The sequence below is a fragment of the Onychomys torridus genome, chromosome 7 (assembly GCF_903995425.1).
Source record: "Onychomys torridus chromosome 7, mOncTor1.1, whole genome shotgun sequence".
Taxonomy (NCBI): Eukaryota; Metazoa; Chordata; class Mammalia; order Rodentia; family Cricetidae; genus Onychomys; species Onychomys torridus.
The window spans coordinates 15,355,153-15,379,578 of record NC_050449.1 but is presented as its reverse complement, the minus strand read 5'-3'; the positions used below and the strand labels follow the sequence as shown (position 1 = coordinate 15,379,578).

At 43.5% G+C, this 24,426-nt stretch overlaps 1 protein-coding gene across 4 annotated transcripts in view; it reads left to right on the top strand.

The window, feature by feature from the left end:
* The window catches only part of LOC118587086 (zinc finger protein 426), a 29,908-nt gene extending 22,618 nt beyond the window's left edge, over window positions 1-7,290 (top strand). For all 4 annotated transcript variants that reach the window (XM_036192719.1, XM_036192716.1, XM_036192718.1 and 1 more), the window contains 4 exons: window positions 809-938; window positions 2,790-2,870; window positions 4,586-4,668; window positions 5,120-7,290. In XM_036192719.1, coding sequence (XP_036048612.1) covers window positions 902-938; window positions 2,790-2,870; window positions 4,586-4,668; window positions 5,120-6,379 — 1,461 coding nt within the window. In that variant the 5' untranslated portion in view covers window positions 809-901 and the 3' untranslated portion in view covers window positions 6,380-7,290. The remainder of the gene's footprint in view (window positions 1-808; window positions 939-2,789; window positions 2,871-4,585; window positions 4,669-5,119) is intronic.
* Window positions 7,291-24,426: the final 17,136 nt, after the last annotated feature.

Sequence of the window (24,426 nt, the reverse complement as noted above, 5' to 3'; positions counted from 1 at the left end):
TGAATGTGTCTTCCTTTGTGACGTTCTCTGGCAGATGATTTGATAGATGACAATTTCCTTTTCTACAGACACTTGTTCATGTGTGCACATCATCACATCTTTAGGAAGTGCTGGCTACTGCGCTTCATACAGAGAAACAGGATATTTTCTGGTGTACTGCTAGTACCAGTTCCAGTTCAGCAGTGGCGTGTGACTTGAGGAAGTTAAGAGAGTGAGGATAGGGCTGAGGATGGAGCTCAGTGGTAGAGTTCTTGCCTAGCATGCTTAGTCAGGGTTCTGGGTTTTGTCTAGCAAGGCAAAAAGTGGGTAGGGTCCTGAGGAGATGGCTCAGAGAGTAAAGGGCTTGTTGTACAAATAGAGGGACCTGAATTTTGAGCTCCAGCACCCATGTGCTGCATGGCTGCATATGTCTGTAATTTCATGGTTGTGGGTGGAGATGGGTAGATTTCAGGACTCACTGGTCAGCCAGTCTAGCTGAAACAGCAATTTCCAGGTTCAATGCAAAACCCTGTCTCAGAAAATAAGGTGAAGAATTAATTGAGGAAGGCATCCCAACATCAACCTTTGGCCTTCACATGAACCTGCACAGGCAAGTGTACCTATCAGTATACATGTATATACAACACATACACACACACACACACACACACACACACACACACACACACACACACACACGAGTTTACAGAGAATTTTATAAATGGGGCCAGGAAATTTTCTATAGATGATGGGTCCTGCTTCCTCATCCTTCCATGTTCATTAACAAAGATCTTATTTGGCTAAACCCAGCATGTCTTCAATATTTCAGGACTTAGTGAAATTTGAGGATGTGACTGTGGACTTTACCCAAGAGGAGTGGTCCTCACTGAACCGAGCCCAGAGAAGCCTCTACAGAGATGTGATGCTGGAGAACTACCAGAACTACCTGGTTACAGTAGGTAGGACTGCTGCTGTTCCCTGGAGCCTCCGTGGACTGTGTCTGGGGAATGGTGATGGCAGTGAGTGAGACACGACTCCATCCCTAATACATGTTTGTTTTGGTTTTTGCTTTGCTGTATTTTGAGACGGGGGTCTCACTGTAGCCCTTGATGGCCTGGAACATGACATATAAAACAGGCTGACCTCAAACTCACAGATATTACCCTTGCCTCGGCATTCTGAATGCTGAGATTAAAAGTATATACCACCCTAAATATGTCTTAATATACTGGGGTAGTTCTCAAAAAGCCCAAGGTCTGTATATATTTTTGCTGGGTGTTGGTGGCTCATGCCTTTAGTCCCAGCACTAAGGAGACAGAGGCCAGAAGGTCTTTGAGTTTGAGGCCATCCTCGTCTACAGAGCGAATTCCCAGGGCATCCATGCTACACAAAGAAACCCTATCTTGAACCCTGCCCTTCACTCCAAAAAGAGAATATATATTTTCCCTCTCCATGTTGATAGGCTAAATTAGAGACATCAGTGTAAAATCATAAATCATTTGTGTGTCAATAAGTTCTCTTTGCATTCAAGAGATGGCTCAGTGGTTAAGAGACCTTGTTGAGGACCTGGAGTGGAGATCCAGTACTTACATAACAAACGGCTTGTGGTCTTGCACACACCTGAAACCTAGTGTAGAACGGGGGGAGGTTGGAAATGAGGACCACTGAGGCTTACTGGCTCCCAGCCTAGCTGGAAAAACATAAGCCAAGTTTCCAGGAGAGACTGCTGTAAAGAGGTGAGACAGAGTGATAGAGAATGGCACCCAACACCCCACTTTGTCCTTCGTGTGTGGGCACAGGCATGCACACAGATGTGCATATACCACACACACCACACACATCCGTACCCACAAGTGCATGTATTTAATTAGAGAAGGGGTTGGGGAGATGACTCAGTTAGTGAGGTGGTTACTGCTCAAGCAAGAGGACTGAGTTAGATCCCCAGCTCCCATGTGATAGCCAGCTGTGATATTGACCCCCACATGTACAGAAGCACACCCACATACATGAGCACATATACACTCATGCAGAATAATAAGTAAATTAGAAAGTTTGATTATCTTGATGACTGTGATGAACAGTACTATATTTGAACCACTTGTAGTTAATTTCCCTAGAGGAACAAAGATCTCTTTGTTGCAGTTCTCTCTCTCTCTCTCTCTCTCTCTCTCTCTCTCTCTCTCTCTCTCTCTCATCTCTATCTCTCTCTCTCTCTCTCTATCTTTCTCTCTTTTGCTTTTGGTTTTTAAGACAGGGTTTCACTGTGTAGCTCTGGTTGTCCTAGAACTTACTCTGTAGACCAGGCTGGCCTTGAATTTAGAGATCTACCTGCCGCTGCCTCCTGGGATTAAAGGCTTGCACCACCACTGCCTGGCTGTTGCAGTTCTTTCTTCCTGTTTGAATAAAAGTCAAATCCTAGGTTAGATCTGACTCAGAGTTCGAGCACCTGCCTATCACTTGCAGGGCCCTGGGTGCAGTCCCTTGTACTACAGAAAGAAAACTGGTGCTTTGTAATGTGTATGTGACTAAATTAATCAGGGCCTTAGGCTTAGACAAGTGGTACTTGTATTATTAGCCCCTTAAAAATAATTTCTGTGTTATCATTACAACTCTAATTCCTGGCCAGGGTTGGTGGTGCACTTCTGGGATTCAAGCACATGGGAGGCTAAAAGAGGACTGTCTCTGTGAGCCCAGAGTCAGCGCTTGTCTCCAGACACTGGGGAAAAGCAAAAATTCTGGTCCTGAACCTGGGGAGTTATGTCATTTTTCTGTCTGTGTCTTCTCACCAATGAGTCTTACTTTGTGCACAGGGTATCAGCTCATCAAACCCAGTCTGGTCTCTTGGTTGGAACAAGAAGAGTTTAGTACAGGTCAGAAGATAATTTTTCCAGGTAAGTATTCCTGGAAATTCCTTTTTTTTTTCCTTCTGAGACAGGACTTCTCTGTGTAGCCCTGGCTATCCAGGAACTCAGTCTGTAGATCAGGCTGGCCTCGAACTCACAGAGATCCGCCTACCTCTGCCTCCCATGTACCACCATCACTGGGCTTGGAAATTCTTTTTTTTTTTTTTTTTTTTTTTTCTGGGGCACCAGATCTCATTACAGATGGTTGTGAGGCACCATGTGGGTGCTGGGAATTGAACTCAAGACCTCTGGAAGACCAGTCAGTGCTCTTAACCTCTGAGCCATCTCTCCAGCCCTGGAAATTCTATTTAATGAAAGTTTAGTATGTTTGCAACTGAAATACACTTAAAATGAAAACAAAACTCTTGTGTTGGACTGGAGAGATGGCTCAGTAGGTAAAGGCATGTGCAGCCATGCCTGACAACTTGAGTTCAATCCCTGGAACCCACATGGTGGAAAGAGAGAACCAACTCCCAAAGTCCCCTGACCTCTATATGCATGCTGTGACACATGTGTATATGTGCACACATACACTCAGTATGTGAATGAATGGATGAATGAATGTTTTTTAAAAAAAACCTTAAAATCCTTGTATATGTATGTATGATGTGTGTATAGGGGCATGTATGGGTTGCCACGGTATATATTTTGGAGTCAGAGGGCAACCTTTGGTGTTGACCCTCACCTTCCACTTGGTTTTGACAGTGTCTTTCTTTACCACTGCATGTGCCAGGCCAGCAAGCTTCAGGGGACTTTCCTGTCTCCATCTCCCATCTTGTCATAGATGTACTGGAATTACAGACACATTCTATCATGCTCAGCCTTATGTGAGTTCTGGGGATCTGAACTCAGGTCCTCACACTTGTAAAATAAGACTTTACTCTTTTTTAACCAGCCCAGCTCCTATAATGAAGTTCTTTAAGGTAAAATTTGTCTCGGAACTCTGAGGCAAGAAGGAAAATCTTCAACTTCCAATATTCTTTTAGTTTACTTAAACTTATTGCTTTGAGATATTCTACTTAAATTTCCCTGAAATTTTTTACACTCTTCCCCATATAATTTCTTTCTGTTTACCATTGGTTTTAATTTTTATATAATTAACTTTTTTTTTTTTTTTCCCCCCGGAGTGAGGACCAAACCCAAGGCCTTGCGCTTGCTAGGCAAGCACTCTACCACTGAGCTAAATCCCCAACCCCTATAATTAACTTTTAATATGATCTAAAGGCTTGATTCAGTGTTATTATTTTTGCCTGGTATGATGGCATGTTGTGATCCTTCTATTCAGGAATCTGAGGCAGAATGGTTATGAAGTCAGCATAGTATGAGTTGTGTAGTGAGTTCAAGGCTAGGCTGCTTAGTCTTAAAATAGAGCAGAAAAATAACCTCATCTGTTTCTACTTTTTTCTACCTTTTAAAATTCAAAATAAAAATAAATAAGCCTTATTTTTTAAAGATAATTTATTTTTATTTTATTTGTGTTGGTATTTTGCCTGCATGGATGTCTGTGTGAGAGTGTCAGATATTGGAGTTTGAGACAGTTTTTAGCTGCCATATTGGTGCTGGGAATTAAACCTGGGTCTTCTAGAAGAGCAGTCAGGGCTCTTAACCACTGAGCCATCTCTCCAGCCCAAGCCTTATTTTTAACTCCTGTTTTCCATTTCTTTCTCCAAACTCTTAACATTTATTTTTCTGTTTTACTTCAGAATGGAAAATGCAGCTTGAAACCAAATGTTCAGCACCCCAACAGGAAATTTTGAGGGGTAATATATCCAATGGGATGCAAATGGTAAGAATAAGAAAATTATCTTATTTTTATTCAAAGAAAATTAGAGGCTAGAGATCTGTCTCTTGCACAGTACCTAATTGGCATGCTTGAAGCCCTTTGAAGGAGAAAACTAGGAATCTCATTAAAGGAGGTTTGAGAGAAGCAGATAATACACAAGAGCAAGTGTCTGAAGAAATAGTATTAAATTGTGCCCGTGATGTGTAATGAAACTCACTGCTTCAGAATTCACACAAATTACATCTTTTTCTTGGAATGGTACAGAAATCTTTCAAAGATTAGATTGGATAACACAGCATTCTGGAGGAAGTGTTTAATCACACCACTTGAGAGCAGTGAACGAGTATGAACTGTATGCATGTAGTGAAAAATAATCATAATGTTTTGTGATCAAATGATTATAACCTTACCAATTGGCTGCAAAAAAAGAAATGTTGTTCTTCCCTTTCATCAGCAGACAGGAAGCCAGAATGGAAGGGAGTGCTGTAACTTGACGAAACCTGGAGACTTCTTCAGTGAACTTTCATCCCTTAAGACACATATGGAAACTCAAACTACACAGGATAATTATGGTTGTAGTCAGTACAGAAAAGACCTTGTAATGCTTCAGAAGAAAAACTGTGCTGGTGAGAAACTTTCTGAGTTCAATCAGAATGAAGAAATCTGTATGACCCCAGTTAAGGTTAATCAGAAAATTACCACACAAGAGAAATCTTTTGAATGCAGTGACTGTGGGAAGTCTTTTATTAATCACTCACACCTTCAGACACATAGAAGAACTCACAGTGGAGACAGACTTTATGATTGGAATGAATATGGGAGAAGTTTTATAAACTCAAGACTTGCTGTGCTTATAGAAACTCTCAATGCAAAGAAACCTTACAGATGTAAGGAATGTGGGAAAGGCTATAGATACCCTGCATATCTAAATATTCACATGCGAACTCACACTGGTGAGAAGCCCTATGAATGTAAGGAATGTGGGAAAGCCTTCAATTATTCTAATTCATTTCAGATACATGGAAGAACTCACACTGGAGAGAAACCTTATGTTTGTAATCAGTGTGGGAAAGCCTTCACTCAGTACTCAGGCCTTAGTATACATGTAAGATCTCACAATGGCGATAAGCCCTATGAATGTAAGGAATGTGGGAAAGCCTTCCTTACATCCTCACGACTTATTCAACATATAAGAACTCACACAGGAGAAAAGCCTTTTGTGTGTGTCAAATGTGGGAAAGCCTTTGCTATCTCTTCAAATCTTAATGGACATTTGAAAATGCATGCTGAAGAGAAGACATGTGAGTGCAAGATTTGTGGGAAAGCATTTGGATATCCTTCATGTCTTAATAATCACATGAGAACTCACAATGCCAAAAAATCATACACATGTAAGGAATGTGGGAAGGCCTTTAGCTATTCCACCCACCTTAAAATTCACATGCGAACACACACTGGAGAAAAACCCTATGAGTGTAAACGGTGTGGGAAAGCCTTCAGTCATTCCACTTCATTTCAGATACATGAAAGAACCCACACTGGAGAGAAGCCCTATGAGTGTAAGGAGTGTGGGAAAGCCTTCATCTGTCCCAGTTCCTTCAGAATTCATGAAATACGTCACACTCACACTGAGGAAAAACCATATAAGTGTCAGCAGTGTGGTAAAGCCTACAGTCATCCTCGTTCACTTCGAAGGCATGAAAGAAGTCACTAGTGAGAAGCCTGATTGATGTAAGCTATGTGAGAGTGCCATTGTTTGCTCTAGTTTGCTTTGAAGACATGATGGTACTCACACCGGAGAGAAAATATTAAAATTATATACATAGCTTGGAGCAGTGCTCTGTGGTAGCTGTTCAGGAGGCTGAAGATGGGGCATAAATTTAAAACTATACTGGGCAACACAAATACTCCATGTCAGAAAAATTAAAATGAATGCGGCAAGATGGCTCAGTGGATAAAAGCACCTGTGAATGTCCGACAGCTTGAATTTGATCCACATTCTTGTAAAACAGACAGATATAGTGGCATGCATCTATATTCCCAGCAATCCTACAAGATGGGAGGCAGAGGCAGGAGAATCACCTGGAAGCCTGCAGGGCAGCTAGCTTAGAGTATGCAGCATGGCAGAAAGGACAAGAGAGACCCTGCCCTGCCTCAACAAGGTAGAAGAACCAATGCCTTAGCATTATCCTCTGACCCCATATGTTTACCCACTTCCCCACATATGCCACAGTAATAAATAAAATTTCAAAGAATTGAAATGAGGGCTGTTGAGATGGCTCAGTAGATAAAAGCCTTCTCTATACAGTACTGACAACTTGCTTTCTATCCCTGGTTCCCCATGGTATAAGGAGAGAATTGGCACTTAACAGCTGCCCTGTGATCTCCACATGAATGCTGTGGCACACATGCCTCTTGCCAGTCTCCAAGAATAATAGATTTAAAAAATTGAAACGAGAGACTGTAGAAATGTCTCAAACAGTCACCAGCACCTGCCACTCTTGCAGAGGACACAGGTTCTGTTCCCAGCATTCACATGGCAACTCACAAGCATCTATAACTGTAGTTTCAGGGCATCTGGCACCCTCTTCTGGCCTCTGTGAACACTCAGCAGACATAGAGTGCACATGTGCAGGCAAAACACTTATACACATAAAGTAAAGATAATAAAAAAGAAGAGGAAGTTGCAGTGAGTCCTATTAGGTCAGAGTGATGATATCCTCAGAAGGTTAATGCAGCAGGCTGCACACAGAGGAGACCATGGGAGTCTTCAATGGTCTTCTGCAAATAGAAACAGGTGGCTACCATATGTGTTTCTTCTATGACCTCCAGAGGAAACTACCTGAGTTATGCTGATCTTTGATTTCCAGGCTCCCAATTGTAAGAAATAAATAACCATATTTAAGCTACCTGGTCTGTTACTTTGTTGCATTAGCTCTAACAAATATATTCAATATGAATAAACCTGTAGACTACCCAAAAGCTTTGGTTACATGCAGGTCTGATTGCAGTGGCCCTTATTTCTATAATCCTACAATTTGAGAGGTGGAAGTAGGATTAAGTGTAAGACCTGTGCTGTACAGCAAGATCTGTCTGTCTGCTTCTTCAATATCACATCTTTAAAAGTCAAATCAAGGGGTGGGGGCAAAATGATAGCTTAGCGGTTAAGAGCGGTCTTCTGTTAGTCTTCTAGAGGACCTAGTATTTGAGTCCCAGTGTCCACATGGTGGCTTATAATCATGTCTGTAATTCCAGTTCCAGCTCATCTGACGCCCTTTTTTGGCTCCTGAGGGCAACATACAGTCATGTGTTGCACATAAATACATGTAGGCAAAACACTCATGTACACAAAATAATTAATAAGTCTTTTGGTTTTTTTTGAAACAGAGTTTCTCTGTGTAGCCCTGGCTATCCTGGAACTGGGTCTATAGACCAGGCTGGCCTTGAACTCTCAGAGATCTGCCTGCTTCTGCCTACTGAGTGCTGGGATTACAGGCGTGTGCCACCACCGCCCGGCTGAATAAATCATAAAAAGACAAATAGCATGGAAATAACGGCAACTAATATAATCCTAACACTTGGGGGATGAGGCCAGAATGATCAGGAAGTCAAGGCCAATATTGCCTACATACTGAGTTTGAGGCCACCTTGGTACCATGAGATCCCATCTCAAAACAAAAATAAAACTGAGTGTTGTAGTGCACACCTGTCATCCCAGCACTCAGGAGGTGGAGCAGGAGGACTAGTTACCCTTGTCATGGTAAGTTTGAGGCTGGCCAGGGCTGACAGAGGTCCTGTTTGTGGTGGTTTGAATGAGAAAGGCTCATGTTTGGACGCCTGGTCCCCAGTTAGTGTGACTTTGGGAAGGATTAGGGGCGTGGCCTTGTTGGAGGAGGTGTGTCACTGGGGGTGGGCTTGGAGGTTTCAGAAGCCCATGCCAGGACCAATATATCTCAGCCTGCTGCCTGCAGGTCAGGGCGTGAAGCTCTCAGTTACTGCTCCAGCATCATACTGTTTGCTTCCCACCATAATACATGATCATGGACTGACCCTCTAAAACTGTAAGCAAGCCTCCAGCAAATGCTGCTGCTTCTCTTTGAAATAAGAATTGCTTTGGGGGGGGGGGGGAGTTGGGATTTAGCTCAGTGGTGGAGTGCTTGCCTAGCAAGCACAAGGCCCTGGGTTCGGTCCTCAGCTCCAGTAGAAAAGAAGAGCTGCCTTGGTCATGGTGTCACAGCAGTAGAACACTGACTAAGACACTGTCTCCAAACAAAAGACACACACCTGGCGGGGATGCTCACAAAGCTTGTTTCCACAGCGCATGGCCTCCACTGTGCTCCAAGTGTTTGACCCCTGCATTTTCTCTAAATATGGGAAACTTGACTGTGTAATTTGTGGTAAAGGGGAACTGCACAACTGCTAAGCCACCTCTGTAGCCCGCAAATGAACTATAACATATACATTTTAATATACGTATATAACATATATGGAATGGAGTGTAGCCAGATGTTTCTCTGGTCCTGCCTGGCCCCGAGGTCCAGACGAATTTCTCCCACCTGTGGTCCCAAAGGTGCTTATGAAATAATTACTCAGAGGCTTGTATTAATTACAAACTGTACTCTTATGTTTTGTGTGGGGGTGGGGTGGGGGTGGGGGTTGAGACAGGGATTCTCTGTGTAGCTTTGGAGCCTTTCCTGGAACTCACTCTGTAGCCCAGGCTGGCCTCGAACTCACAGAGATCCACTTGCCTCTGCCTCCTGAGTGCTGGGGTTAAACTAGCTAGCTCTTATAACTTAACCTATTTCTATTAATCTCTGTCTTTGTGGCTTCATGGCTTACTGGTACTTTCACATCTTGCTTCTCCTAGTGGCGGCTGGCAGCGTCTCCCCCAACTCCACCCTTTGTCTCTCTGTATCTCTGCTTGGATTTCCCACCTGGCTGTAAGCTTTCTTGCCATAGGCCAAAGCAGCTTTTTATTAACCAGTGGGAACAACATATACTCACAGCGTACAGAAAGACATCCCCCAGCCTTAATATCCACATGTGAAACAGCTGAGAACAGCATCTAAGCAATGTGGAAAAGCCTTTCACTTGTTTCAGTTCAACTACATGAAAATATCAAGTTGTAGAAGACTCATGAATTTAAGGAGTATAATAAACGTGTCAAATCATGGATCCTTTTTATATGTTTTTTCATTTATTTTGAGGTAAGGTCTCTGTATGTACCCCGGGCTCTCCTGGAACTTGCTATGGATCTGCATGTCTCTGCTTGCTGAGTACTGGAATTAAAAAGTATGCACCATTATGCCCAACTAATTTTTAAGAATGATTTTTCTGTGTCTCTGTGTGGACATGTACACAAGAGTTTGGTTGCCTGGGAAGGAGTGACAGTGGTTGTGAGCTGCCAGATAATGGTTCCTGGGAACTAAATTTAGATCCTCTGCAAAAACATTAATCTGTCTTAACCACTGAGCTATTTTCCCAAACCTATTACTTTTATTACACTGATTGATGGTTGGTGTTTGTGGACATGTACATGCCATGGTGTGCATATGGCAGTCAGAGGAGAACCTGTCTAAGTCAGCTCTAGTCCCACCATGTGTGTCCCAGACACTGAACTCGGGCCATTATCCTTGGTAGAAAGCTTGTCTTGCTCGGACTGAGGAAAGGCTCTTCCTGCTCATATCTATAAGGGGTGTGTACGTCTCATGTGTGGCTGTCCACGTCTTTTCCTAGATATGGAATTTGTCCTGGGTATGTTTTCTGTGTTGTTAGTTTTTATCTCAGATCTGTCTTCCCCATGGTTTCTCAGCGTGCGCTCTCTCTCTCTCTCTCTCTCTCTCTCTCTCTCTCTCTCTCTCTCTTATCATCTCCAAGAGTTCTTGAAAATTGTATTGACTTTTTTCTTTCCTAATATCTGGATATGGCTTTTCCTCAGTTTTATCTTCAATAGCTGATGTTCTTTTGGTATATTATTGATGCTTTCTGCTATGTTTTATTGTTGTTTGATTTACTGAGATTTTGTTTCTAGTATTTCTCTTTTCTTCAAACTCTCAAATTCCTTGCTGATTTTTAAATGTGTTTTTCAAGACAGGTTTTTCTATGTAGCCCTGGCTGTCCTAGAACTCACTCTATACTCTACCTGTGTCTGCCTCCCAAATGCTGGGATTAAAGGCATTCCCGACCATGCTCAGCTTCCTTGCTGAATTTTTCATCCACCTTGCTGAATTTTTCATCCACCTTGCTAACGTTCTTGTCCAATTCCTGAACTGACTTCTTACTTAATTTATCAGCTATTTTTTAATCTTCTTTGAGGTAATTTTTTTTTTGGTAGCCCTAGCTGTTCTGGAACTTGTGCGTCTCACAGACATCTGCCTGCCTCTGCTTCCTGAGTCCTGAGATTAAAGGTGTGTGCCACCACCACCTGGCTGGTCATTGATCATTTTAATGACTTTTCAGCAAGTAAAGGCGCCTAGTGCCAATCCAGAGGACCTGAGTCCAATCTCCTTAATACACATGGTGGACGGACGGACAACACACGTTGTCCTCTGGCCTCAAGAATACACCCTGGCATATGCACACACACACACTGACCCATGAGGAAAAAAAGTTAAAAAAAAAAAAAAAAACAACCTTTAAAAAACTTTCACTTCTGAATTCTTTGTCTAGAATTTCGACCATTCTATCATGTTTGGAGTCAGTAATTGAGTAGCAGTGATCTTCAGGAGGAGTCACGTAGCCCTGTTTTTGTTTTGAGGTAAGGTTTCTCTGTGAGGCCCTGGCTGTCCTGTGTTTCATGTGTTTCTAAGCTGTGATTCACTCCGGGGGGGATGGACAGCTCTTCTAGTTTTGTGTGGGGGTCTTCTGAGTGAGCACTTCTCTCTGGGGGCCACCCCAGTACTTCTCGGAGAGGAGAGAACAAACAGTCACAGCAATACTAGAATTCAAAGGCCCAGATACACAAAACAACTAGAATCAATCAACATTACCCGTGTCACCAATGACCATACAAAAGAAAGTGTCTAAAACGCTGTAATCTATTAGATCAACATGAAGGTACAAGCTATGGTGACATAGGCCTGTAACACTGACACTTGAGAGGCAGAGGCCGGCAGGTCCACCGAGCAAGTTCCAGCTTGCTGCTTTGAATACCAATTCTTAAAATTAATTTTTTAAAGTCAAATAAGTTTGAGGCCAGCCTGAGACACACACATGCCCTCATACAAAACCTCTGAATTAAAGAGTAACAATAAAACTCAATTATATAAAAGGCCTTGAATAATTTCACCAGGCATGCAAATGAGCAGCAAGCACAGCAAAAGATGATTAAGTCACTAAACAGGAAACGAATCCAAACCACAACGGGGCTGTACTGTATCGTATGCGTTTCAGACTGCAGAAGTAGCGGGGCTGTACTGTGTCCTACGTGTTTCAGACTGCAGAAGTAGTGGGGTTGTACTGTGTCCCACGTGTTTCAGACTGCAGAAGCTAAGCGGGGCTGTACTGTGTCCTACGTGTTTCAGACTGGCAGAAGTTAGTGGGGTTGTCTGTGGTCCCACGTGGTTTCAGACTGCCAGAAAGTAGCGGGGGCTGTAACTGTGTCCCACGTGTTTTAGACATGCAGAAGTAACGGGGCTGTAACTGGTGTCCTACGTGTTTCAGACTGCAGAAGTAGGGCGGGGGCTGTACTGGTGTCCCAGTGTTTCCAGACTGCAGAACGTAACGGGGGCCTGTACTGTGTCCCAACGGTTTTCAGACTGCAGAATAAACGGGGCTGTACTGTGTCCCACGTGTTTCAGGACTGGCAGAAAGCTAGCGGGGGCTTGTAACTGTGTCCCACGTGTTTCAGACTGCAGAAAGTAACGGGGCTGTACTGTTGTCCCACGTGTTTTCAGACTGCAGAAGTAGCGGGGGCTGTACTGTGTCCTACGTGTTTCAGACTGCAGAAGTAGCGGGGCTGTACTGTGTCCCACGTGTTTTAGACTGCAGAAGTAGCGGGGGTTGTACTGTGTCCCACGTGTTTCAGACTGCAGAAGTAGCGGGGGCTGTACTGTGTCCCACGTGTTTCAGACTGCAGAAGTAGCGGGGGCTGTACTGTGTCCCACGTGTTTTAGACTGCAGAAGTAACGGGGCTGTACTGTGTCCCACGTGTTTTAGACTGCAGAAGTAGCGGGGGCTGTACTGTGTCCCACGTGTTTCAGACTGCAGAAGTAATGATTGCCTGCAAAGTAAAAACGAGATACCATTTTGCCACGCTGATGATGGCCGTTGTCAACAGCAGATGGGGAGGGGGGCGAAATTTAAAAAAAAAAAAGAGGGTCTGGCGCACGATGGCTCTTGCTGCTGAGGATGATGACCCAAGCCTGACCCCTGGAGCTCCTGTGTCAGGAAAGGACCGGCTCTAGAAGTTGTCCTCTGACCTCTTCACACATGTGCCCACCCCCCCACAATACAAAATGAAAACCGAGAAACTGAAAAAGTAAAAGGTAAGGAAATGTGCATTACTGGTAATAAAATGGCATAGCAGGTCTGGAGAGCTGTATTGTGGTTTCCCCCACCCCCATTATTAAACCTCATTATTATATGATGCAGTGATACTTTTTCCCTATAAATCCAAAATACGGAGAGCTGGAACCAAAGCTGTGTTTGCACTTCAGTGTTGATAGGACGATTACTGGCAATAGCGATCATTTCAAACTCCGAGCAAGCCTCTTTGTCATCATGCTTCTTATCTTCCCTGTGACTGTGCCCCAGACCTGCTAGCTGCGTATAGCATAACCCCTGTGGCTGTGAAGAGCCCAATCACTCAGTGCTTTCAGATCTGACCCAGAACCTACTGGATAAATTACCAAGTGGCATCCTCTAGATAGTCATGCAAGCCACCTCCCTGACTGCCTTTGCTGGGAGTTCTGTTCTACCCACTCATGCACACGATTACCAAGTTGGAAGGAGTCTGCTTTGTCTAAGGTTGCAAAGGACTTGCACCATCTGCTCCAAGTGTTTAGTTACTGCGCAAATTATGCTTGTAGACTACTGCCACCTTGTGGTCACTTTCTTTCCTTCCTCTGACAAGGAGTCACTTGAACACTGCACAGTGCCGTTTCGTTTTTTACATTTAGATTTCTGATCCATTTGTAGTTTACTGTTGTATGTGATATGAGGTACAGATTTTTTTGATTTTACATTTATTTATTTGTTGGGGACATGAACATGACATAGAACTTGTATGGAGGTCGGAGGACAACTTGTGGGGGCAGGGAGGGGGAGGTTGGGAGTTGGCCCTCTCTTACCAGGGATCAAACTCAGGTCCTCAGGCTTGGCAGACAGCACCATGCCATTGATACAAAATACTATTTTTTAAAAAAGTATTTATTTCGTGTATATGTGCAAATGTGTGTGTGGCTACACATACCCTTGACTACATTTGGAGGCCAGAGGAGGACATTGGCTGTCTTATTCTATCATATTCTTCCTTATCTCATTGAGATGGGGCCTTTCACTGAACCTGGAGCCTGCTGATTTTAGGCTAAGCCAGCAAACCCCACCAATCCTCCCAATTTCCTTCCCCTACCATTTCTGGGGTTACAGGTACACATGACCATTCCCAGCTTTTATATGGGTGCTAGAGATCCAAACTCAGGTCTCATGCTTTTGTGGCAATAGGTCCTATCCACTGAATTGTCCCCCTAGCTCATCTTTTAGTATTCATAGTGGTACTATATTTGTTATGAATAAACTCTTGGGGGATACCTGGTCATATCAGCACTTTTGCAATGCACAGATGATCTCAGGCCATATGATGAGACTACACCATAACTAAAAAATACACAGAAGAAAACCAACCTTTGTCAATGTGATACAAACTAAAGTCATCTGGGAAGAGGAAGTCTTAATTAGGGATTGTCCCCATTGGATTAACCTGTAGGCTAGCCTGTAGGGAGCATTTTCTTGACTAAAGACTGATGTGGGAGGGTCATGTCACTGTAGGTGGTGCCACCTCTGGGTAGCTAGTCCTGGAAGGTATAAAAAAGCAGCTGAGCAAGCCAGTATGTAGCATTTCTCCATGGTCTCTTGCTTCAGTGTCTGATTCCAGGTTCCTGCTTTTGTGGTCCTGCCCTGACTTCTCTCAGTGATGAGCTGTGACTAAGTTATAAAATAAACCCTTTCCACCCCAAGTTGTTTTTCCGTCATTGTGCTTCTCACGGCAACACGAAACCACTAAAACAGAAGTTGGTACCAGGATTGTGGGGGTGTTGCTGTAATGGACCTAAACATGTTTTTTTTGGGGGGGGGGAGGTAGTGGAAGTATTTTGGTGGTTTGGACTAGAAAAAGCCATTACTCTCTGAGATTCCTGAGCTGTTATGGGAGCTTGGGAGATAGGAATGTTGGTAGAGGTGGAGGCCTGGTTTGTGAAGTTTCCATCTGCTCCAAGTGTTTAGTTACTGCGCAAATTATGCTTGTAGACTACTGCCACCTTGTGGTCACTTTCTTTCCTTCCTCTGACAAGGAGTCACTTGAACACTGCACAGTGCCGTTTCGTTTTTTACATTTAGATTTCTGATCCATTTGTAGTTTACTGTTGTATGTGATATGAGGTACAGAAGCAAAGGGCTCTGCCTATTGTTGGTAAGATAGTTTGAAGTGATTTCTGGTCAGCTGGGGTTGAAGACCATCTGCACTGATTAACAAGAGACCAGCACCACTGGAGTGAAATCTTTACTGGGACAATTGATGCTAATCAGCTGGAGCTCAGACGTCAGCTGCAATTAAGGACACTGGCATCGTGGAGGCAGAATCTGGGAGTAATCCCTCAGGGTCAGCACCCAGAAGCTGTGGTCCAGAGGGAGCCGAGACCCTATCTCCAGCTGGCAGCTGAACTCGGGAACATGTAAGAGTCTCCCAGGAGGTATGGTGGACACATGGTGGACGCAGCCATGGAGAATAACCGAGGCTTGCATCACCTGGCAGAGAGTCGGAGCCCCTGAAGAAAGGCCCTTAGGGAAGGTGCAGCCTCAGTTGCGGTAGAGACCCCAGTCCAGCAACTGGACGGGACAGGACTGTGGCAGGTCGGTAGGCTCAGGCCAGATTCAGTCCACAAGTGGGGTGTGCTGTGGATGGCAGGTCTGAAAAAGTGGAGTCGCCCAGGTTCTTTGAGCAAGACTGGTTCCAAATGTTGGACACTAAGCTATTTACACTGTTGGACTTTGGTTTTGCTTGACTTCCCTCAATAATGGACTATGATTGATATGTCTAAGCCAAATAAGCTTTCATCCCAAATTAGCTTTTAATCACTATTTATTGTTAGTGTTTATCCCATCAATAAAAAGTGACCTAGGATACATTGCAAATACAAGTAACTGGAAATGCAAAGTAATCAGGAACTAGAATAATTCATTTCTATGTCCACACAGATAAAACAGAGTAAAAGAACATAAAGACCTGTGGAACAGAGAACACTCTACGCATGGGTAGCTTAGCAGTATGAAAGAGTCAAGGCAAAGACTCCAAGAACACTGATGGGAGTCAGAAAAACTTCCTTGAAGCTGAGGATATAGCTCTCTCGGTAGAGTGCTTTCTTAACATGTATAAGCCCTGGGTTCCATTCCCAGCACTGCATAAAATGGGGCGTGGTGGCTCATGTCTATAATACCAGCACGCAGGAGATGGAGGCAGAAGGAACAGATGCTTAAGGTAATCCTTGGCTGTGTAAGTTCCAGACCTGAGTAGTTTCCTGGGTATCTTTTGGGGTGAGTTCTTATGCCCAGCCTTGACCTTCAGGTCCATTTATTTATCCTTATAGTGTGCAGAGATGGTGTCTGGTCCTGACAACCCCCCCCGGGGGGGGGGGGTATGGGTACTGCCCACAGGCCTAACCTCAACCCTGGGAGTTTCTTCCTCTACATGATTAACAGATTGCAGCCCAGTCCTCAGAGAAGAAAACTGTAATCTTTGTGTCTGACCTAGTTCAACATTGCTGATTCCCCAGGAACATCAGTGGTAGCTTTTCTGCAGTCACGTGAGACCTGGCTTTAAACATGGATTCCCTTGTGTGAACCAGCACAGTTCTTATGTATTTTCAGGGGTTTATACATGAGCTTTTACCAGCTCAATAATTCCTGTAGAATAGTAACCAGAGATAAACATAGTGCGCTGGGTCTAAGGTCCTACAGCACTAAGCATAAGTCAAACCTGTGCTCTGACACCCATTACCATATGTGGATGGCATCATGTGGAAACTATGGGAGGCCCAACCACTGGGAGGCCCATGCTTTAGTTCCAGCACTAGGGAGGTAAAGGCAGGCAGATCTCTGTGTGTTCCAAGGCCTCAAGGGCAGCCTGTTCTACATAGAGACCTTATGTCAAAAACAACCAACCAGTCAAACAAACAAACTTGGGAAGCAGAGGAAGGTGGATTTCTGTGGATTTGAGATCAACTGTTTCCATAATGAGTTCCAAGACAGTTAGAGCTACATAATAGAGACCTTGTCTCAACACTCGCCCCCCCCCCAAAAAAAAAAGAATACATAAAAAGTAAGACTTTTAAATATGTTTAGTAAGGGGGAAAGTAAGATAGATTAATAGGCTAGGCAGTTTGCTGTCATGCTTAACAATCTGATTGAGATTCCTGAGCCCCATCTAGTGAAAGGAGAGAATTGATGCCAGGAAGTTGTCCTCTGACCCCCATAGCACACCAAGGCACATGAGTGCACGCACATGCAAAACAGAAATGCAATAAAAGTGAGAAAGTGTTTAGCAAGGTTTCTAGTAAAATGCATGAAGCAAAGATCAACTACATTTTTGTATATTTACTACCTGAAATCAGCTGCTGGGGTGGGCAGCCTCTAGGCTGTGAGAATAGGGTGTCACTTGTGAATGACACATAGATTTCAACCATGACTCACCAATGTTCCAACTTCAGCATCTGTGAGCAAATCCTCCAAGGACTCACAGGTCTTATTTTAGACCATCAGGACAGTGTCCAAAGCTAGCTCATAATCGCAACTCACACAAGACATTCAAAACTAATCTCATGATATTTGGTTGCCAAAAATGAAAGGTGGCAGCAGATAGGCTAAGTCACAGCACACAAACAGGAAAGGAAAGCTTCATAGCTACTTTCATTCTGGGAGCAAACATAATATGAAAGTGTAAAGGTCTTCTATGGGGCCAGGGCACGCGTGCACGCACATGCGTGTACATACACACACACACACATACACACACACACACACACACACACACAAATTTTCTTGTTTAAATAAAATTAAAAATATTTCAAACAGACGCTTGGATTGCCATTATCATCTTGCTTTGATCTTCTTTCCTATTATTTTGAAAATTCGATGTATATGGGTGTTTGGCCTGAATGTGCACCTGTGCACCACTTGTGTGCATATGCCTTCAGAGGTCAGAAGACAGTGTTGGCAGCTGGAGTTACAGATAGTTGGGAGTCACATGTAGGTGTTAGGAATTGAACTCAGGTCCTCTAGAAGAGCACCCAGTGCTCTTAACTGCCAAGCCATCTCTCATTACTTTTTTAAATTAAAATTTTTATTACATTTATTAATTTATAGGGTGGGGGCTGCCTTGAGCGCCACAGTCCAGGCATGGAGGTCAGAGAACAGATTTTGGGAGTTGGTTCTCCTTCCACCATACGAGTCTTAGAGATTATATTAAGGTCATCAGGTTTGGTGACAAGCACCTTCACCTGGTGAGACAGCCTGAGCTTCTTTTTCTTATTGTGTGGAGGTCACCTGTGAAAAGGTGAAAAGAGTTCACTGCTCCTTCCGTCCAAAGCCCCCACAAAATCATATGAATCAAAAGGCTCAAATCTTGGGCTAGAGAGTTGGCTAAGCAGTTAAGAACACTGGCTGCTCTTGCAAAGGATCCATCTTGTTTCCAGCACATACATGGTAGTTCAAAAACATCTGTAACTCCAGTTCCATTGGCTCTGACGCCCTCTTCTGGCCTCTGTGTATATTAGGCATGCATGTGGTGCACATCTGTACATACAGGCAAAACATTTATACACATGAAAATAAGGATAAATATTTAATAAAAGTGGTTGGCTTTATTTTTATTTTGTGTGCAAGTGCCTGCAGCAGCCAGAAGAGGGCGCTGGATTGCCTAGGTCTACAGTTACAGGCAGTTGTAAGCTGCCAGAGGCAGGTACCTTCAAGAACGGTATATGTTCTTTCCTAACCTCTGAGTCATTTCTCCAACCTTTCTTTCTTTGAATTTCTCTTTCCCACTTCAGTTTTTTTCTTTCTCCTCCTTTCCTGAACATTTCAGCATTCTCGGCTTGCCTTTGGGACTTGTAGTTGGGTCAGACTTAGAGACCTGAGAGTTTCATCCCAAAGTCAGTCCTCTCACCATCTCCAGTGTGTGCTGCATGATTTTAGGATGATGTGGGGGAGACACTAGGTGACTCCCCTTTAAGTGTGTCTTCCTAGCTGAGCAAATAAGGTTTCCTCAAACTCAGGAATGAGGTATGTGCTCCTGAGCTTTCCTCTAGGTGTTTCTCTCATACCCGGGGACTTCGCCCTCACACCGCCACCGTGTTGGCTGGAGAAAGTATTTCTGTCACTTTATGATTAAGTACTCACATAATTTCTAAATTAAAGGTACAGGGGCCCTCTTGGAGTCAGTGAGTGGCTCAGCAAGTAGGGGCACTTGCTGCCACCCCTGATGGCACGTGTTTAAGCCAGCCTTGTCTAAAGAGCGAGGTTCTGGCCAGTAGAGCTACATCATAACATCCTGCCCCAAAAGCACCAAGTAAAGGGCTGAAGAGATGGCTCAGCTGTTAAAAGCCTTGGCTACTCCCCCAGAGGACTCTGGTTTAATTCCCAGCACCCACAGCATCTTTCACAACCGTTTGTAACTCCAGTTCTAGGAGATCCAACACCTTCTGGCTTCCACAGGCACCAGGCACACACCTGGTACACAGACATACACACAGGCAAAATATCCATATACATAGAAAATAATTTTTAATTAAAAAATTAAATAAAATAGCTTTGGTCCAGCCAGTGTTGTGTGATAATTTCCTCTGGGAGAAAACCTTCCATCTTGGAGGTTAAGAGCTGTTAAGACACAGAGATGTTCTAAAAGGAGGTAAAATGACTTTATCCTGGAGGGAAAACTGTTAAACTCAGGAAGGAAATAATTTAAAGGCTTCAGGAAGTCCTTGAAACTGACCAGACTCATTAGGTCCCTCCCTCTGTAAGCACACATAAATAAGGACTGTAGTTGGATGTTTCTCTGGTCCTGCCCATTCCATAGACACTTGGTCCCAAGTAAACACACAGAGGCTTATATTATTTACAAACTGTATGGCCTATGGGTCAGGCTTCTTGTTAGTTAGCTCTTATGTCTTAACTGAACTCATTTCTATGAATCTATATGTTGCCACGTGGCCATGGCACACTGGTCTGCTGGCATCTTGTTGCTCCTTGGGCGGCAGGCTGGCGTCTCCTCTCATTCTCCTTTCTTCTCTGTCTCTTCAGTCCAAAGGTCCCACCTAACCATATTCTGCCTTGCCATTGGCCAAACAGCTTTATTTATCAACTAACCAGAGTAACACGTATTTACAGCATTAAGAAAGACATCCCACAGCAAAGGATTGCTGAGAGATACTCTCAGACAAGTTGAGTTGCTTACGAAGAAGCAAAGGCCAGCCAACTGCCTAAAATAGATACCCTCTAATCCAGTGGTCCTCAGCCTGTGGTTTGGGGTCAAATGACCCTTTCACAGGGGTTGCCTAAGACCACCCTACATATTAGATATTTACCATTCATAACTAGCAAAATTACAGTTAATGAAGTAGCAATGAAAATAATTGTATGGTTGGGGTCACCACCCAGGAGGAACTGTGTTAAAGGGAGTTTGAGAACCACTGCTCTACCGTATTGAGCTGCCTGTAGGCTGTGCAGTGTGCTCCAGGTTTCTAGCTTCATGAGCCATCACCCATGCTGGGGTGAGCTTTTAATGACACAGGTGTCTTAGAGTCATTTCTGCTCCTGTAAGTAACCCCTCACCTATATTCCTGTAAATAACCCCAATAAAACTCATGGGTTCACCAGGTTGGACTTTGGTGATATTTCTGCTTTGGCCTATTGTTGGTTCCCTATCCGGGTAAGTAGATACATGTTTACATCTTCCCAGGAATAGTGTCACACAACTGAGCCAGTGAGATGGCTCAGTGATAAAGGCACTTGCCACCAAGGCTGATGACTTGAGTTCCATCCAAGAAACCCATATGGTGGAAGGAGAGGACTAACTTCCACAAATGGACTTCTAACTTTCATGTGTGTGGAAACACACATGTGCAACATATATACATTTATAATAAATTAATAAAAATGTAATAAAAAATTTAAAGGGTGGTACAACTGCAACAAGCAGGATAGGAGAAACAGAAAAAAGACACAGCTACTGTAGCAGTGGCAGTAGAAAGGGACTATTGTAGCAAACCAATGCTCTGAAACAAGTGAAAGGACATCTTGTCAACCAGCTCAGAATAAACCAATAACCCAAGGACTGAAACCAAAGGGAGATTCAGGTCACAAAAGAACTCAACAACATCTGCTCAAGGAGGCAACACAGATGACCAGTGTGTGAGACTTTTCCTGGGGAGATGTAACAGATTCATCTATTCACCCCAGAAAGGGAACCCATGCAGAGCAAAGTAACAATTGTGCCAATGTCCAGTTTGGAGAACCAAGGAGTTATCACTGAGTTTACAAGAGTGTGGGTGAGGGGCTACTTACAAAGACCAGGATGACCGGAGAAAGCCATCCAACATTGGTGACAACTCACAAAAGCTGCAACTCTGGAGCTCTGTACAGACTATATGCATGATTCCCGACTCTTTATTATGCAATTAAAAAGTATTCCCCTTATGAAGAGGTGGCTCTAACTGCTGTTGTGGAGAGGAGACAATGACCTATCTGGCTTCCTCAAGCTGCATGGGGTCATTGGGTATGGCAGGCAGGATAACCCTCCAGTGTGCATATTTATATAACACCATAAAGTAGTAGGGACTAGAAAGACAGACTTTTTTGCATTTAAAATTTTTTGAAATTACAATACAGCATTTCTCCCTCCAAACCCTCCCATATACACCCTCCTCATTCTCCCTCAAAGTCACGGCCTCTTTTTTCACTGTTATTATACATACATACATACATATACATACATATATATATATATATATATATATATATATATATATATATATATATATATTCCTAAATATAACCTGTTCAGTCCATATACTGTTAGTTGTATGTATGTATGTATGTATGTGTGTATCAGAGCTCATTGTTCGGCACTGAACAGCCAGTTGGTGTGCTCTTCCCCGGGGGACCACCTCTCCCACTCGTAGCTCTCCTCAGTTCTGTGAGGTTTTTTTTTGTGTAGGGTTGAGGCCTTGTGGACTCTTCCCTGTCCACTTTGGCATGTCCATCGGTGTCATCCCTGTTCAGCTCACATTTGGGCAGTTGTGTTGGTAAGCAGTCTCAAAGCAAACTCCCTGGTTCTCTGGCTCTTACAATCTCCTCTCTGTTCCTTCTTTCACAATGTTCCCTGAGAAGGTGGCTCTTTATCTGAGAGCACTTACTGCTCTTGCAGAAGACCTGGGTTTGGTTCCCAGCACCCATGTTTGGTGCTCACAGTTACCTATAACTGGTTCTAGAGGGATCTAATGCTCTCTTCTGGCCTCCCCAGGCACCTGCACCCATGTATACATACATGTGAGTGTGTGTATGTGTAATACAGTCCCACATACATAAATAAAACTGAAAATGTTCTTTTTCAAAAGGAAAGAAGAGGAGGACAGGGAAGAGGCCAACAAGATGGCTAAGTGGGTAAAGGCACTGGGTAGGAGAGAACTGACTCCTGCACGTTGCTTTCTGACTTCCACAAGCATGCAAACATGTTGTGGCATGCATACTCTACATACATAAGTATAAAAGTTAAAAGAATAAGAGAGGCAAGCAAGTTAAAACAATGGCACCATTTTATAATTATAGTGTGAGTGATCCGAACTTATGGTAACATCCTAATGTTGAGAAAAGAATAAAGTCAGTGTTACACAAAGGAACACATGAATGAAGTGAAAGTAATTTAGAGATTGTTTCTTTTTGCAAAAATGGTGTGTCAGAATCCAGACTACACTAGTGTGCACACTTGGCCAAAATGGCCTGTTTTTAATCTCTAATATGGGATGACTGCATCTCATCCTATTTCTGGGAGCTGGACTTCACAACATAATATAATTGGCTTATGAGTGCAAAGAGGAAGGGGGTGGTTTAAGGAAATGTATGCTCCTGGGCTGAGTAACTTTCATAGAAGAAATACATTTAAAATTCCCACCTCTTTGTCATACAATGTTAAAAAATCAACTCCCCATCCCAAGAACTGCTGTTATGGAGAGAAGCAAAGACTTACCTCGGCTTTTTCCAGCTGGGTGGGGTCGCCAGGTGTGGCGGGGTACCCCTCCAGTAGGCCTATCTAAAAGACCCTGTAAGTGCCTCTGTAGTTTCATTTGATTAACAGCCAGGTGTGTGAAGATAAGGAGGCTCTTGAGTGGTCCTTGGAAAAAGATGCGAAGGAAGAGCGGAGGCAAGAGGGATAGTGTTACAAGTCCTAGGCAGGGAATCTAGAGAAGGCACAGAGGATATTTTTAAATGCCTAAATCAAAGTCCATTAAAATATTTTGATGAGCCCACAGGGCATCCATCTGTTGGACTTCTTAATTTTCTTTGGCTCCTAAGGCTGTTTTCCAGAGTGCTGAACTCAGAGTCTGTTTTCAGGCCCTTTAATAACTGTGGAGTAGTGAGAAGCAGTATGACTTCCCTCCTAGATGGCTTCTAGAGAGGGAGAGATGAGAAAGCCATCATTTAATTTTTAGGTTAAAAAGTGGTCTTGCCTTTCTTGACTGCAGTGACATGTATAAAGTCTTGTATGTGGGCAGCATTTTTTTTTTTTTTAAATCAAGAAGAAAATCACCAGTGATAGTACATCCCATATAGGTTTAAAGTTAATGTCTAGGGAGTATGAGTCCTTAGACCACAGGTTCTCAACCTGTGGGTCATGCCCCTTCTGGGTTGCTTAAGAGCATCAGAAAACACAGATATTTACATTATGATTCATAGCGTTGGCAAAATTACAGTTGTGAAGTAGCTCCTCTCCCTTCCCCTCTCTCTCTGTGTTAAGTGTGACTATACTCAGTGGGCCAGAAACAGAAGCATACAACAGATATGGAGCACAGGAGTGTTGAGAAGGGAAAGCACACTTTATCTCAGAGAAAAACAGGATTGGAAATGCCAGGAAGAAAGAGCAGGCATTAAGACCCAACAGAGCCCCTATCTCCAGCCTCCTACCTAAGAAGTCTGACTTCTCTTATTTGGGTTGTTTTTTATTCCCCTGGCCGTTTGTTTGAATCTGTACTTTCCCAACTGTCTAGTACCTGGCACTGTCTTATTTGGGTACTGTTTGAATCTGTACTTTTCCAACTGTCTAGTACCTGGCACTCTCTTATTTGGGTACTGTTTGAATATGTACATTTCCAGCTTTTCCTTGGGCTGCTGCACATTCACAGGACCTTTCCAAGTCAGCCATTTCAAAGTGTCAGTTCCCATTGATCTGTAGCTGTGAAAACTTTTAAATTTTTTCCCTTAAAAACTGGGAAATATATCATGTAAAACAATGTGTCAAAATTAAAACAAAACAAAACAAAGCCTACTATGGAGGTTTGG